The sequence below is a fragment of the Rhinichthys klamathensis genome, unplaced genomic scaffold (assembly GCF_029890125.1).
Source record: "Rhinichthys klamathensis goyatoka isolate OS25496 unplaced genomic scaffold, OSU_Roscu_1.1 h1tg000021l_1, whole genome shotgun sequence".
NCBI classification, from domain to species: domain Eukaryota; kingdom Metazoa; phylum Chordata; class Actinopteri; order Cypriniformes; family Leuciscidae; genus Rhinichthys; species Rhinichthys klamathensis.
Window position 1 is genome coordinate 1,430,884 of NW_026606572.1, and position 15,206 is coordinate 1,446,089.

The 15,206-nt window shown below is 36.6% G+C and overlaps 1 protein-coding gene across 1 annotated transcript in view; it reads left to right on the forward strand.

Moving 5' to 3' along the window:
• zmym2 (zinc finger, MYM-type 2) overlaps nt 1-13,994 on the forward strand; it is a 46,970-nt gene extending 32,976 nt beyond the window's left edge. Inside the window, exons 19-22 of the mRNA XM_056241148.1 lie at nt 1,248-1,362; nt 1,635-1,877; nt 2,088-2,223; nt 12,801-13,994. Coding sequence (XP_056097123.1) covers nt 1,248-1,362; nt 1,635-1,877; nt 2,088-2,223; nt 12,801-12,987 — 681 coding nt within the window. The 3' untranslated portion in view covers nt 12,988-13,994. The remainder of the gene's footprint in view (nt 1-1,247; nt 1,363-1,634; nt 1,878-2,087; nt 2,224-12,800) is intronic.
• The last annotated feature ends 1,212 nt before the right edge of the window (nt 13,995-15,206 follow it).

Below are 15,206 nucleotides of genomic sequence, written 5' to 3' on the forward strand. Positions count from 1 at the left end.
TGGTGAGTTGAATCAGGTTTGTTGTTTAATGTATTAGACAAAAGAGCCTCTTGTTAAAAAGGGCAGTGGATCAAATTTTAAATTTTGCATTTCAGTAAACCTCTGCATTTGATATAAATGAACGTTACGATGTGCTTATGGAAATACAATAATATGCATAAATAAAAATGCATAGATGCAGGTTTTTTTTCCAGAGTAAGGGTGTACAAGATTATTGTGTTGGTGTTGATTAATAATAAATTGGGGTGTTGATTAATAATAAATTAATTAAATAAATAAAAAAATCCAATTGTAGCCTTTGCTATTTTATTTGCAGATATACAAGTGTCATTATGCTTGAATTTGGTTATACTTTTATTAATTTTTGTATCACACCTTCTTGTCTTTAAGGTGTACAAGATTAATAATAAATTAATTAAATAAATAAAAAATCCAATTGTAGCCTTTGCTATTTTATTAAATAAATAAATTAAAAAATAAATTTTAAAATTAAAAAATAATAAATATTTATTTAAATAAATAAAAAAATCCAATTGTAGCCTTTGCTATTTTATTTGCAGATATACAAGTGTCATTATGCTTGAATTTGGTTATACTTTTATTAATTTTTGTATCACACCTTCTTGTCTTTAGATCAAAGTAAGGATTCCCCGATATTAAAGTTGTCTGATATTAATAAGCAGATAATTGCCATCCCCAAAAATCACCCATAGAAATCAATGGAAGACTATCAAAATTGCTTTATATAATTTGTCAAAAAAAGGTAATTTACTATGCATAAAGAAAACAAAAATGAAGGGGTGATATAACACATTCACGATTTTGTCAGAAACACAAACAAAAGTGGACCTTTTTTTAAAGTGAATTTCTGTGGAGACACCCAAACTTCAAAGCCATCTTGTGATGAGACAATCCTGAATAAAATTACAAGTCATACTCCTAGTTCAAAATCAAAAGTTCCCATCAATTGAAAAGGAGAAATAAAGAGACCATGATCAAGTAGTTAAGTTGTGTTTGAATTTAAACACTGCAGGAAACTAGGTCTAGGCTTGAGCACTCCTGGGTTAAGTGGTGTCCAGTGATTATATCATTTGCTGTTCACATCCAGAAACATGATGTTGATGCTTTTGCTATGAGGACACATGACACTGCTCATTGGAAACTGACCCAGTCACTTTTTATTAAAGGCATTTGTCTTGTAATGTGCTGTCATGTTTGTGTTATCACATTTTGTGGGTGTTTTGTAGTATTTGCAGGACAAGGGAAGGACAGATGACCTCTTTAGTGACCCACAGTACCACATGTTTGGGGAAGAACTGAACAAGCTCCTCAAAGACTGGCAACCCTGTGTCCTTCCTGATGGTAAGTGTGAAGATATCATTCTAATATGACTGTCATTTTGAGATGTCCAATGATTATAACTATTGCTGTTCACATTCTGAAAAGTGCTGTTGACTCAATCCAACTATGAGGACATTTCGCACACAAGAAGCGCTCAGTAAATTGAGTCTTTCCTTTTACCTGATTTTGAATGTTGTGTAATATTATTGCTGATTAGAAATACAATAACATAGTTTGCATGAGCTGTCATGATCATTGTTGTTCCAGTGTTATGTGAGTGGTTTTGTATTGAGGTTCTCGGTGGGGTCGTGTGGAAGAGCGGTATCTGTGGAGCAGCGGTCAGCTCGGGGAGCAGACACCCTCCGTCCTATTGAGATCCCTCCTCTATCTCAACACCAAATACTTTGGTCTTCGCACCACTGAACAGCACTTACGCCTCTCGTTTGGAAACATCTACGGCCCTAGCAGTTCCAAACCGCACAGCCATGAGACCACCGTCTGTATACGCATCCCCTCCATCTCACAGGAGCAGCACGGTGTGTTCCTCTGAAGCACTAATCCATAGCAAAATTAAATGCGTTTAAAATCTAAAGCATTTAAAAGTTACTTTTTACATATATATTTTCATTAGTATTGCTGTTATTCTGCAACAGATTATTTTTATTTTCACTCTTTTTGGTTTGAGCTGTTTGCTGAAATTTTGTCTGTTTTGTAACTGATGCTGAAACCTGTCTCTTTTTCCATAGAGCAATCAGGAAGTAAGAGGAGGCGTAAAGATGATTGTGACTCAAACTTTGAGGCGGACAGTGGTTCAGGAGGATCTGCTCACTGTCCTGTTAAGAAACACGAGTGCCGACTCTATGAGCTTTACCTTTCGAAGTGGTGAGTCTCACATAACAGTTTATTTGTTGGTGTGCAGATCCTTTGGACGAGCACAAGCTCTATTTTGGTGGGAAAGGGCATATGGGCTGAAATATGTGCCACCAGAAACTGAATTTCAATCATTTATATTTGAATTTGAATTGCTAAACTTGAATAATTGCGTTGAAAAACTGAATTTGAATAACATAATTTGAAATTGTATTGTTCAATTTGAATCATTGCATGAATTGTATCATTTGAAATTGAATTTATTCAAAAACTGAATCTGAATTGTATCATTTGAAATTGAATTTTTTCGTTTGGAACTGAAGTCCAATAAAATTTGATCCTCACTGAAAATTAAACTCTCTATATATCTTCACATTCACTTCTCACAATTCAGATTCAGTTCTCAAATTCAATTTCAAGTTACTGAGACAGACATGTTGTAGGTAGTTGGAGGATGAAGGAAGAGCAATCGAGCGCAGATCAATAGATAGCGTTCATTTGCGCACAGGACTCCTCTTGGGCCAATCAGCACCTACGTTTTGGAGCATACTACGTACCCGCCATGAAACAAGGAAGAAATGCTTGCCTTGCTGTCGGGGGTGCTAGATCATTGACGGGGACCTGCGCAACTATATATATATATATATATTAGGGGTGTAACGATATTTGAACCGAACCGAAAAACCGCGATACACCACCCACGATACGTATCGCGATACTCTCATGCCGAACCGAACACGCCCCGCCCCCTGCTGCCCCGCCCAGCACCGGCTCATTGCACCTCATGTGTTGTGTACACAACGAATACAGGGCTGTTGCCTAACCACCATTAACCACATATAATCGCAATAAGCTCAGTGTTTTGTTACTTTTGATAATAAGCAAGCTGTAATCTTTCAAATTATGTCTATTTGATCACGAAATGCAAACAATAAATGCCGTTTTGGCGCTCTTAGATGTGGCGTGACAGATATCACTGTATGCATGCGGCAGCGCGGAGCGCGATCATCTCTTCCTCAGTTACAGAATAAACATGAATGGACACCCGAAGGTATGTTGAAAGATACGGTATACTTACTGAAAGGCATCATAACTCGTGTAAACACTCAATCAGTGTTTCAACAGCGGAAATACGTCAATAAAACGCTTAGTTTTTCACATAGCTTTATATTTACCTCAGGCAAGTCATTCAGTGTCCACAGCTTGCTGGTTTGCTTACTCTTTCACTAAATAAATGCTATATATTAGCCTATATATAATATTTTACTTAACCTGTTTATGATATCTTGATTATTTAATGTATGTTTTAAATAGTTGTCATGAAAATAACAGCAACTGTGTAAATTATTATATAACAATAACAAATTAGAGTAAAAACATGTTAATGCAAAAATTGCCTTATGTGCAGTTTACATGTTTTCATACAATTTGTTATTTGAGTGTTGATTATTATCATTTAGCCTAAAAGTCTAGGCTCTGTTGTTAAGCTTTAATGTAGTAATGTGCAAGTAAGGGCTGTAGTTTACAGCTTAGCAGATAATTTTGTTATCCTTGAGAAACGTTTACTTGTAATTGAATTAATTTAAAGACAAGGACACAATTTGTTCATTAAAGCACTGTTTAATAAAAAATAAAAGCAATTTTAGCTTTCTAAACCCCCCCACCCCACCGAAATGAACCGAACCGAACCGAACCGAGACCTCAAAACCGTGGGACGAACCGAACCGTCAGGTTTGTGTATCGTTACACCCCTAATATATATATATATATATATATATATATATATATATATATATATATATATATATATATATATACACTGTTATTTAAATGAGAAAGTTACCACTCAATATTTAATATTCAATTATTTTAATTATCACAATTAAAGTTTTATTTGTATTAAATTGAACAAGCACAACATTCTGCATTCAATCAAATATTCTTAGGCATAAAAAAAAAAAGTTTGGTTCCGGTTTGTTGTCAGTTGAGGTCATGGGTCGGTAGGGTTTTTTTTCTTTTTTTTCAGTGGCAGCAAGGGATAGGTAGGAAATTATTCAGGGCTCGACCTTAAAGGAACACTCTTGACTTTTTGGGACTTTAGCCTATTCACCTTATCCCCCAGAGTTAGATAAGTCCATACATACCTTTTTCATCTCCGTGCGTGCTATAAGTCTGTTTGAAGCACCCACCGCTAGCCTAGCTTAGCACAAAGACTGGATGTAAATGGTTGCAGCTAGCATACTAATCCAAATAAGTGACAAAATAACGCAAACATTTTCCTATTTACATGTTGTGATTTGTATAGTCACAGAGTGTACAAAAAACAAAGTCACATGAGACACAGACATATTTTAACCGTATAAATACTGGGAACTATATTCTCTGAAGGCGAAGCACTGCTACTCGGGCGGAGTGATAACCGCAGCACCTGAGACGAGCCGTGGTGAGGAGCAGAGAGCGCGTCTCAGGTGCTGCGGTTATCACTCCGCCCGAGTAGCAGTGCTTCGCCTTCAGAGAATATAGTTCCCAGTATTTATACGGTTAAAATATGTCTGTGTCTCATATGACCTTGTTATTTTTACACTCCGTGACTATACAAATCACAACATGTAAATAGGAAAATGTTTCCATTATTTTGTCACTTATTTGGAGCAGTAATGCTAGCTGCAACCATTTACATCCAGTCTTTGTGCTAAGCTAGGCTAGCGGTGGGTGCGTCAAACAGACTTATAGCACGCACGGAGATGAAAAAGGTATGTATGGACTTATCTAACTCTGGGGGATAGGGTGAATAGGCTAAAGTCCCAAAAAGTCGGAGTGTTCCTTTAAGCCTTTTCATGTGCTTGCCCTCCGAACAAGTAAATCTGTCATTCACATCAAAAAAGTTGCTTGTCCGGATTTTATTTTATTTTATTTTTTTATTCTGAAGCAATATTCTCATCAGTGTTCAATCAGCTTTGATATTTAAATTGGCATATTGTAATATCTGCACCTTTGAAGGGCATCCCCTCCCCCAATCTTATTAAATGCCCTATAGTGTCGTCTTATAAATAATTGAATTTATTGATCAAATTTAGGAATTTAAAATGAAAGATGAAGCATACTGTTACCCTAGGTAGGGCTGATCAAATTAAATAATTTACACTGAAAAATTACAATTGCATAAAATAATGTTATGAAATTGATTTAAATGTACAAATAAGAAACATCGGAAAGAAGTATCCTAGGCTACTTATAAACATAACACTAAACTGCCAATAGGTGGCGGCAGGCGGCCGTATTAATGAGTGAGTCATTGATTCATTAATTCAAACGATTCGTTTAAACGGTTGATTCATTCAAGAATGAGACAGATGTTAATGAATGGGTCATTGAATCTTTGACTCAACCGATTCGGTCAAAATGCTGAATCATTCAGTAATGAAAACAGGTTGAGTGTTCCTGTGAGATGCGCCGTGGTTCTGCTGTGATTTTTGTTTGGAACTATTTTCGCTGCAGAAACAGAAAAAAAACAGCCAATATTGCATCTAAAATGTAAGTGACTTAATTTTAACTGTTTATTGAACTGTTGTAGGAAATTAATGTCACATTTTCAATCGTGATATGGTATTCAGGAAAAATAATTGAGGCTGCTTAACACATGTTAAAATATAGAAACTCCACATTTAGATTTTTTATAGGCAGTATGTTAACTGAGTGTGTGTGTATGTGTGTGTGCTCATGTGTGTAGATTTCTCCTTGAGAGGCTGCGCGAGCGTCAACAGCGCAACCTCACCGTCAGCAGGCTAATACATTTATTATCCACAAGTTAGACGGGCTCTGGAGATACGAAGCGCGGCAGGTTAGAGTGTTTTGGATTGCATAAAATAATAAAAGAAACAAATACATGGCGAAAGAAGTGGTAGACAGCAGAAGAGGGTATTGGGATGATTTTTAATGAAACTTGGGAGGCGGATGGAGGTTACTCTTTAACGCATCATGTGGTGTGTGTGTGCCTATGAATGCATGCATTTGTATGTGTGCGTATATGAATAAGTGTCCTAAATGACAAAAAAAAAAAAAAAAAGCCTTGTATACAGCGGGGGAAATAAGTATTGAACACGTCACTATTTTTCTCAGTAAATATATTTCCAAAGGTGCTACTGACATGAAATTTTCACCAGATGTTGATAACAACACAATGAATCAGTACATACAAAGAAACCAAAACAAATAAGCTCAGAAATTAAGTTATGTGTAATAATGTGAAATGACACAGGGAAAAAGTATTGAACACATGAAGAAAGGGAGGTGCAAAAAGGCATGGAAAGCCAAGACAACAGCTTAAAACTATTAGTAATTAAAAAGCAATCCAACCCCCTGTCCGTGCACATTAATAACAGCTGGTTCAGTCCCAACGGATGGCCTACAAAAAGGTCTCATTGCCAAGGTGTCACACAAGACACATCTCATGATGGGTAAAAGCAAAGAGCTGTCTCAAGACCTTCGCAACCTAATTGTTCCAACACATAATGATGGCATTGGTTATAGGCACCATTCTAAGCTTCTGAATGTTCCAGTGAGCGCTGTTGGCGCCATAATACGGAAGTGGAAAGACAATCATTTCACCATAAATTTGCCTCAACCACTGCTCCTCGCAAGATTTCTGATAGAGGAGTTAAAAGAATAATCAGAAGAGTTGTCCAAGAGCTAAGGATCACTTGTGGAGAGCTTCAAAAAGACCTGCAGATAGCAGGTACTGTGTTCTCAAAGAAAACAGTAAGTAATGCACTCCACCACCATGGCCCGTATGCACGCTCACCACGCAAGACTCCATTACTGAAGAAAAAAAGCATGTTGAAGCTCGTTTAAAGTTTGCTGCACAACATTTGGAAAAGCCAGGGAAATACTGGGAGAATTTAGTGTGGTCACATGAGAGCAAAATTGAATTGTTTGGATGCCATAATACACACCATGTTTGGAGGAGAAATGGCACTGCACATTACCCTAAAAACGCCATACACCTTGGTGTTAGCTCTTGGACAACTCTTCTGATTATTCTTTTAACTCCTCTATCAGAAATCTTGCGAGGAGCAGTGGTCGAGGCAAATTTATGGTGAAATGATTGTCTTTCCACTTCCGTATTATGGCCCCAACAGCGCTCACTGGAACATTCAGAAGCTTAGAATGGTGCCTATAACCAATGCCATCATTATGTTTTGGAACAATTAGGTTGCGAAGGTCTTGAGACAGCTCTTTGCTTTTACCCATCATGAGATGTGTCTTGTGTGACACCTTGGCAATGAGACCTTTTTGTAGGCCATCCATTGGGACTGAACCAGCTGTTATTAATGTGCACGGACAGGGGGTTGGATTGCTTTTTAATTACTAATAGTTTTAAGCTGTTGTCTTGGCTTTCCATGCCTTTTTGCACCTCCCTTTCTTCATGTGTTCAATACTTTTTCCCTGTGTCATTTCACATTATTACACATAACTTAATTTCTGAGCTTATTTGTTTTGGTTTCTTTGTATGTACTGATTCATTGTGTTGTTATCAACATCTGGTGAAAATTTCATGTCAGTAGCACCTTTGGAAATATATTTACTGAGAAAAATAGTGACGTGTTCAATACTTATTTCCCCCGCTGTATGTATTATAGTTCAGTTTGACGAACGATGTGTGAACGACCATGTAGCTGCCTCGTTTGTTTTGCTGGAGGACAACAGGCATCTTGCATCGCGTGCTATAAAAATACGGTGCTGTACAAAAACGTAAATTATAGTTCGCCTCAAAGTTTTTTATTTGTGTATTTATTAAATTTTTATTATTTCTCCTCCAAGCTCATAAAATAAATTTGGGTCGCACATAAAATGACAGGGTCGGTCGGAAACCGGAACCAAACAAAATTTTTTTTTTATGCCTTAACATTATAAATAATAATAAATCCTTATTTCAACATAATACCTCGTTATTTCGACATAATATGTGTGCGTGGAACAATCAAGATGTGCATTTGTAAATCCGGGGACATGGGTGCATTGGTTTTTTTTTTTTATAAACGTGTTTTTCTGTGTCAGTGTCGCTGCAAAGATGAAGTTGACGATCGCCATCTCCGTAGTGATTGCACCTATAAAAATAAATGCACATAATAGATTACATAATCAGAGAGTAGCCTATTTCTTTTCGTTTTAAATTGTTTCGTTTAAAGACATTTCAAGCTTTCTATAGTTCCTCATGTCTGTGGAGCACATCTCATCATAAATTAATGCCTCAGTTATGTGCAATGCAATCGCGCCCGCGCCTCCATATCATGATCATATTGTCTGCTATATTTGCTTCTTATTTATTATATCCAGTCAATTGGTTGATGAAAAATTGATTAAAATTAAGATACAATTCATACAAAACGAAATTCGCTTTAAAGAAATGCTTTCTACAAAACAACTTAATGAAGTGGTCAAAATCATGTCTGACCCATCCCGATATATTGCGCATCTTACTCATGCTGTTTTCATAATCAGCATAGATGGAAAAAAAATAACATCATAATATTTGAACAAATATGGAACTAAATGGTCTTATTTAAAGGCTACAACATAGTAGGCCTACATAGCCTACTCTCTAGCCTAAATATTGAAATTAACATTAACAATGCTGTAGAAGTGCAGTTTATTAATAATAAATGTTAACTAATGTAAGTGTTACTGATTTTTTTAATTATTTTTTTTTATACACCGATTCAGATGTTTCGTGAGTTCAGTGTTGGACAGATCAGTTGTTTTAACCATTCATTAAAGTGAATAGTTCTAATGAATCATTCGTTTGCGTATCGGACGTGTCATTAGTGGACGTCTAGCCACGGCACGCTTGTGTGATTATCTCGGCAGTTTAGGACATCGCACAAGATTTGCGTCAATACAGAAAACATTTAATCACTGGATAGGTTTTTTCGTGTAATAAAATGTGGTTTATGTCAGCTGAATGGGCGGAACGCTTTTTAGAGAAGATAAGGCAACGGGTTTTTTTTTAGCACAATTCACCCCGTGGTAATTCAGGAGAAAAAATCTCCAAATGCTCCATGTGAAACTGTGGTCTTCCGACCTTTTACTATCGTTTCAATTGATTTTGATTAATTTGCGCAAGGGAGAGAGCAAGACAGCGCTCGTGTTGTTTGAAGACGTGAGATTGCACGCGCGCGGCCGGGGCGCTCTCTCTGCTCGTTATGCGCCCTGTCAAGCACAGCAGTCATTCTATTCTACATCACTCACCGATCAAAAAAGGCTTTGGCGGGACAAAAATTTGCTTTGACGGCCGCCAAAAAAAATTAAATGCAGGAAAACCCCTGTTATTATGTCGAAATAACGACTTAAAGGGCATATTGCAGGTTAGAGGACCCAACGAGTCAATGTATAGAAAAACAATGCAGTAATTAGATTTTCGTTAAAATATACTTATAAATACGTTACATTGGCTTCTGGAGTCGTTTTTGTGAGAGAATTTTACTTCCGCATCTGAAAATGGGCGTGACGGGCGTGACGTAACGGGCGGGAGAGCGGTCGATTCAAACCATTCAAACAACAGGAAAACAATGGATCGCAATGACATTTCGGACTTACTCGTATGACAGACCACGGACGACAGCCTTACAATTATGAGCCTGCTATGCTGCCGAGAGAGCAGGCCAGGATTAATGTTAGATAGAACAACGGTCAGAGGAGACACACATTATTGCAAAAGTATTATTATAAAAAAACTTGTGTGGAGTGAGTGTACGCAGCCGCAGTTTATTGCATCACTTAATCGCGCATATTTTTGATTAGCCTAGCTGTCAGATACTGAGTAAACGTTAAAAGAACAGGCCTATTCAATCTTCCCTGGATGTTTTTTTAACGAAGAAATTAAATAATAGCAATCAGGAGAATGGAAGCAGCAATAAAAAATGAGGACTGTAGTGCTGTCGGCAAAACATTATACCACTGCAATAAAAACTGCAAAAAAAAGGTAAGGCATATGTGTTTTTATATTTAATGCTGTTCACTGTGAGTTTTAATTAATAGTGTAATAGTTAATAGTGCATAGTTCTTTCTGTTTGGTCAAATGTGAGGTGTATATCGATTATTACCATCGTATATCAGTTAATAGCAAAGCTATTATTGGTCATCTAGGAGTTGGAATTTACCAATAACAGAATAAACTATATTGAACAGGCGCATATGTCATGCTCATTAATATCCGTCCAGACTAACGTTACGTGATATAACTTAGCGGTTTCTCATCGAGAGACAGATAGATATTTTTATTCCTGATATACACGTTTTTGTTCCCCAGATCTGGTGTACGCTACACACGATCGCGTTTTTGGAAGCCGATGCGGAAGAGAAATCCTGTCTCTTCACCGGCACAAACCGCACACAGGCACGATAGACAGCACCGTCCCTTTTCTTGTTAGGAAACCTGACTCGATGTCCTGACAGGCCGGAGTTTTTGCAACCTCCACAAACACAATAATTTACCATGATGACGATGATAAATTAAAATACAAAAACTACCGAAAACACTGATTCAGGACCGCTCTTACTGACTTTTTTTTTTAAATTCGATGCCACAAGAACATGTACATATTCACAATATCACATTAACATTAGCTGCCAGGAAATAAAAAATACAAAAAAAGTTTTGAATAAAATCCAGTGCTTTCAAAGCATTACATGTTTTCATTGCTTTTTTGTTTTTGTTTGTTCCAAAAGATTTACATATAATGTGAAGTCATTTATAAAACGTGAAAAAAAGCCCAATTCTTTTTATGTATATGGTATTTTCCTAATAAAACAAATAACTGTATAATATGTTGTTCTTTACATTCCAAATTGTCATTCTGAGTATAAAAAAGCAAATTTACCCGCTTGTACTGAATACAAACCTATCTGCGCTGCTAAGGCTCCCTCCCTCTGGTGACGTAAAATGACGCGATGTTGAAAAAAAAAAACGTTTTTTACAACAGTCAAAGAAACGCTCACTTTATCTACTAAATTTGTGCCCTTATGTCGTTTTAAAACATTTTAAATCCTGCATTACCTTTTCATATGGTATTTTCATACAAGGTTATATATTAATTTAGATTTTTTTTTAACCTGCAATATGGTCTTTAATATCTCGAAATAACAAGATAAGTTTTCTTTTTTCTTCACCATGCGGTTCAGGGCTTCCATAGAATACACCCTGAATATAATATAACACCCTGATTCCAGACATAATTTTTGGGGGTGCTATCGGGGTGCTTTGGTCTTTCTTGGGGGTGCTGAAGCACCTGCTAGCCCCTCCCTAGCGCCGCCACTGTCGGCAAGGCAAGCATTTCTTCCTTGTTTCATGGCGGGTACGTAGTATGCTCCAAAACGTAGGTGCTGATTGGCCCAAGAGGAGTCCTGTGCGCCAATGAACGTTATCTATCGATCTGCGCTTGATTGCTCTTCCTTCATCCTCCAACTACCCGGATATCTGTCTCAGTAACTTGAAATTGAATTTGAGAACTGAATCTGAATTGTGAGAAGTGAATGTGAAGATATATAGTTTAATTTTCAGTGAGGATCAAATTTTATTGGACTTCAGTTCCAAACGAATAGATTCAATTTCTAATGATACAACTCAGATTCAGTTTTTCAATACAATGATTCAAATTAAACAATACAATTTCAAATTGTTATTTAAATTCAGTTTTTCAATGCAATTATTCAAGTTTAGCAATTCAAATATAAATGATTGAAATTCAGTTTCTGGTGGCACATATTTCAGCCCATAAGGGCAACCCAATACCATGATTAGCTAGTTCAAGTTGTTTTGAACTAAGCGGTGTCCAGTGATTATAACATTTGCTGTTCACATTCTGAAATATGGTGTTGACACTTGTAATATGAGGACACATCATAGTCTGTAAAGAGACCCTGCGGTGATTCAGCTGTGCAGTCAGAATTCCTGTGTTGGTGTGGTATTAATGTAAACTGTTTGAAAAAATGTATAGGCCAGACAAAACAAAAGTAAGACACTTATTCAGCAAGGATCAAAAGTGACCATTTTCTATTTAAAATAAATTGTTGTTGCTTTGAACTTCGTTGTATTCGTTTAAGGATCTTGAAAAAATTATCATGTTTAAAAATAAAAAAATGAGGCCGCAAAACTGTTTTCAACACTTCAACACTCAAGAAATCTTTCTTGAGCTGCAAATCAGCATATTAGAGTGATTTCTGAAGGATCATGTGACATTGAAACTTGTGTAATGATGCTGAAAATTCAGCTTTGCTATCACAGGAATAAATTAATTTATTTAAAAAAAAATTTACATTCTAAAAAATCTTACCCCAAAACTTTGATCTTAAGCAAATCTCAAAAATGAATCTCCTTTTTTCATACTGTGATTCCTAAAAATAGTTGTAGCATTTAAAAATATTGATATTAGGGTTTAATTTAAATGTATATCAGTTTATCTCCCGTAACAGGAAAATATTTTGTATTTTTATATCAGCCAGATTTGTAATATCGCTGTATCTCTAGTTCTCTGTGGGATCTGACTGCTGTTTGTGTTGTTGTTTAACCTGTCTCCTCTCTTTCCCCTCAGCCCAGAGTCTGTGAGACAGAGGACAGATTTTTTTTACATGAAGCCAGAGGTCTCTGCTTCCTCGGACAGTCCGCTGTGGTTCAGCTCGACACCTCTAGAGAATAGCGTGCTGGCTAGGCTCCTGACTCGAGTGCTGCTGGTCAGAGATATCTATAGAGACAACCAGCATGAGGAGGAGGGAGTCTAGAGGCCGATGCACTGAAGACTTCTTACTATGCTGTCGTGACACCCTGTGCATCACCAACAAGCTGCTTACCATATCACACCCTGTCACTCTCCCTTTAAACACACTGATCCCAATACAGCTAAGAGATGATGTCAGGATGGATTTTGGTGGGATAATGCTGATTCACATCAGTCTTCCCAAAGACCCTTAGGAGTTTTCTCCAGAAACGAGACTTACAGGATGCTGCTTTCTTCTTTATTTTTTCCCCTTCTTTTCAATTTGTTGGAAACTTGTTCATGTAGCATTACTTGTGTGGCCACTGTGGTCTAAAAATATTTCTAAATGTAGTCTGTTAGCAGACAACAGACACAAGAACTTTGGTCCTTTAAGGAAAGTAATGGAGGTTTTTTTTCTTCCTGCCCAACAAAGCCTTCTAAAGATTACATTTATTTATTACTGTTGATTGACATCTGTTAAAGAGAGTCCAAGATTTTGTAATAGCAGGGCAGGGTGTGTGTGTGTTGGACGCTGTGCCATGTGTGCAAATTCTCTGGCCTTCCATAATAGCATTAAAACCTGCTGCAGCCCTGGACCTCTTCTTTGTGCGAGTGGAATGAGTGTGTTTGTGAATGTGCCTCTTTCCCTCCCCTTTCTTGTGTTGTTTTGGAGTGGATTGGATAGGAGTTGGTTCTGCACAGCCAATGCGTTACTGGCATTGAACCTTTAAGTGTGAAACTATTCCTCTGAACAATCAAGTGTATGAAATTTGACTTTGAATTTCATCTGCAGCATATGCTGATTACACAGATAAGCAGAGACATGTTATTTGCTCTGTACTCTTCCTGGAGTCTTGAGTAATTTGAAGGATGTGCGTGTGCACAAAAGTAATTGAAAGTTACGTACAAAACACTTAGCTTATGCAAGATTAAAAGTGATTTATTTATACGGTAAAAGTCAGTGGAGTTTATGTTTTCATGGCTTTTACGATTATTTTCCTTGACCTTTTCTACCAATAAATTACAAGCTCATTTCTTGGTCTCATAATGGTTTACCTTTTAGACCCTTTATATGTTCTGATTAAATCTATTGTTAAGCAGGACTGTGAAATGTGAATTTTCAGTTTTGTCATTTTGTTTTCAGCCTTTTTCTTCTGTTGGCTTGGAAGGGGTAGAAGTGAGTAGCCCTCTGTGATGGAGTAAAAAAGGTGTTTGTTTTGTGCTTGTTAAACCAAGCTCATTATTAGGGTTATAGGGTTTTGAAAAATATTCAACTTTGGCACTTAACTCATCCTGCACCGTTTTTGCAGTGGACATGAATGATACCTCAAATCATACAGCTTGAGGAAATGTGTTCTACTTGAAATGACTGGAGATGTGAAATGATCTACTAGATTAATACATAGAGCCTTTGCACTATCATTCAAGTTTGTACATGCTTCCTTGTTCTTTATTACTGTTATTTTTCACTTTTTAATATAATGGTAATATAATAAGTCATAACACCCAGTAGTGGCCAAAAGAAAATAAGGTCAATTACACTGTCTTTCTATAGGAATATACTTAAAATCGAAACTAGAAGTTGTTCAGTTTATTTATTTTCAAAGGAGACACCTTAAATTAGAGCTCTAGTTCTCTCGAGCTTCACAAGGTTCATCATGCTATTGAAAGACCAATATGTGTTGAGACTTGTTGACTGCTTTTCTGTTGTTCTGTTTTCCATTTTTTGTATTGTTTCTTTTAGCTTTGTAATGAAAATCATACTTGAGCACAGTTTATTTTTGTCTCAAAAAGCACTTTAAGTAACATTTTTTTATGCTTTTTCCTGAACAGCACAAAATATGAATGTTGTATGAGTAAGCAATTTGCAAGTTGATTAAAGGTCCGTTCACACCTAGAACTTTTAAGATAACTAATAGAAATGCTCAAGTACTTTAAAGTTGGCTGGGGGGGGGGAAATAATTCTGAAAGTGATAGTGCAAAGTCGTATTTACGAATTGTAGGTACATGAACGCTACCACAAAGTTGTAAATATGAGTGGGAAACTCAGGATTTCTTTAAATCCCCTATCTTTACGTGTTGGGGCCGTGTCAGTGAGAAACGTGGAATACCACAGTAAAGAATAGGTATTTAACAGTGACATTGTCAGGCTTTTTTATTTGCAACAAAATAACAATTGCCTGTGCAAAATATAATAGCATTGTAGTAATATAACAAAATATTACGTAAAGATATAGTTTATAG